General features: G+C 56.1%; 1 protein-coding gene across 1 annotated transcript in view; it reads right to left on the reverse strand.

Moving 5' to 3' along the window:
• Positions 1-1,525, reverse strand: part of GC (group-specific component (vitamin D binding protein)) — a 12,655-nt gene extending 11,130 nt beyond the window's left edge. Inside the window, exons 1-2 of the mRNA XM_009886499.1 lie at positions 1,468-1,525; positions 299-368 (exon numbers count right to left, since the gene is read on the reverse strand). Coding sequence (XP_009884801.1) covers positions 299-368; positions 1,468-1,525 — 128 coding nt within the window. The remainder of the gene's footprint in view (positions 1-298; positions 369-1,467) is intronic.
• Between the last annotated feature and the right edge of the window lie 230 nt (positions 1,526-1,755).

Below are 1,755 nucleotides of genomic sequence, written 5' to 3' on the forward strand. Positions count from 1 at the left end.
TGGAAAACAGCCGGGAAAGAGCCGCAGCGGGTGGCAGGTTGGGGGCTGCCCTTTCCAGGGGATCACGCACCAGCTTGGTTAGAATTCCTGATTATTTAGGCACCTAACTGGTTTTGAGGAGTTCAACAACGAAGCAAACTTTTCTCCTGTTCAGAGCAGAGTCCTCATTGGCAGGGAGTGACTAAATCTTTCCCTTTCTAAGATTATTTTGAGTTAATTTTGGTTTGGGGGATTTTTTTGTGGTCTTGGCTTAGGTGCTCAGTGTCCCGGGAGGGCAAATACGGTGTGGAGTACCTACAAGGTTCGGAAGTTCTCCTTCCCCAGCATCTTGAACTCCTGGCAGACTTTGTCCCGGACATAAGCTTTACCTGTAAGTGTGGAAAAAGGAGGATTTGTGAGCAGGATTTGTGCCTCGGCTCACTGGTGTGGTGGCCGGAGAGCCGGGATCCATGGGGGATGGATGTTGGGAAAACACCAGCTTGGCTTTTCCCAGTGGTGGTCCCGGAGGAGATGCAGGCACGGGGGCAGGAGGGGGGAAAAAAAAACTCCAAATGGACTTTTCTGTGCCTTTGGAATGCGTGATGCTGGTTTTTTCCGGCAGAGTTTGGAGATGGGATGGGAGATCTGGAGATGGGACCGTGGAAGAGAGGAGCAGCCAGCAGTGAAGACATCCCCTGCGACTGTCCCATCCCCGGACAAATGCTATCGATTTTTGCTGCAAACCACATCGGTTAGACTTTGGTACCGGCAGGGTAAATACTGATACCAGTATTTACTGGTGTTACAGTAGGGAGCGGGGTCACCTCCCCAAAACCGAGGGGGTTACGTGCCGTTACACTTGAATGTCACGCTGATTCGGTGGGAAAGGAAGTAGGGAGGGGGGAGGGGAGCTTTGGGGAGACTGGGAGCACTGGGGAAAAAAGGGGGAGCCGTGGTAAAAGGTAATTCTCTTTCCTTGCAGGAACAGCGGCCGTCGGTCCCGCTCGACGTGCCAACCTGTCGCCTTCCTTTTCATTTTTATAAAGCGGTATGGGAGAAATAAATTTCAAGGGTATGGTGGGGTTTTTTTTTTTGGCAGGTGGAGGTGGGAACAGGGGGTGGCACAGAGCATCCTTTCCATCCCAGGGGTGGGTTTTCCAGCCAAACGGTGTTTGCAAAAGGCGGTCAGAAAACCTCATCTTCCCCTGCAAAGGGATGAAGAAGCCGGGCTCTGCGGCGCTGCCCGCTCCTCCTCCCTCTGCCCCCCATCCCCGTCCCCTCCCAGCTCCTCCAGCATCACCCCGAAGGGACATCCAGGGTACCAAAACATCATCCCCCCCCTTCCCCGACTCCTCTCTCTCTGATTCCCGCCCAGCAATTTGGGGAGAGGAGAAGCCACCGAAAACCGCCGGAGCCGACGGACCCCAGCATCATCCCCCTCATCCCTGGGGGACAGCAAAGCCCCAAGCGCCGGAGAAATGCCCTTACCTCGGTGCTCGGCACGCGCGGCGGCTAAAAGCAGCAGCAGGGCGAGAGCTGCCCTCATTTTGGGGCTGGTTTCCCTCCTCCCACCGAAAAGCGGCGCTGGGAAACCCACCCCGGAGTTTATAGGGTGGGAGCGCCCATGGTCGGGTGAATGATTAATCCCGGCGGCAGGGCAGAGGGCGAGCATCCTTGGCCCGCCCGCCACAGCCCCGGGGGCACACCCCCCGCCTCCAAAATCAGACCGAATTTAATCATTAACTCAGCAAAAAACGGGGCTGCGCTGCCGGGGGA

This window comes from Charadrius vociferus, unplaced genomic scaffold (assembly GCF_000708025.1).
Source record: "Charadrius vociferus isolate BGI_N301 unplaced genomic scaffold, ASM70802v2 scaffold676, whole genome shotgun sequence".
NCBI classification, from domain to species: domain Eukaryota; kingdom Metazoa; phylum Chordata; class Aves; order Charadriiformes; family Charadriidae; genus Charadrius; species Charadrius vociferus.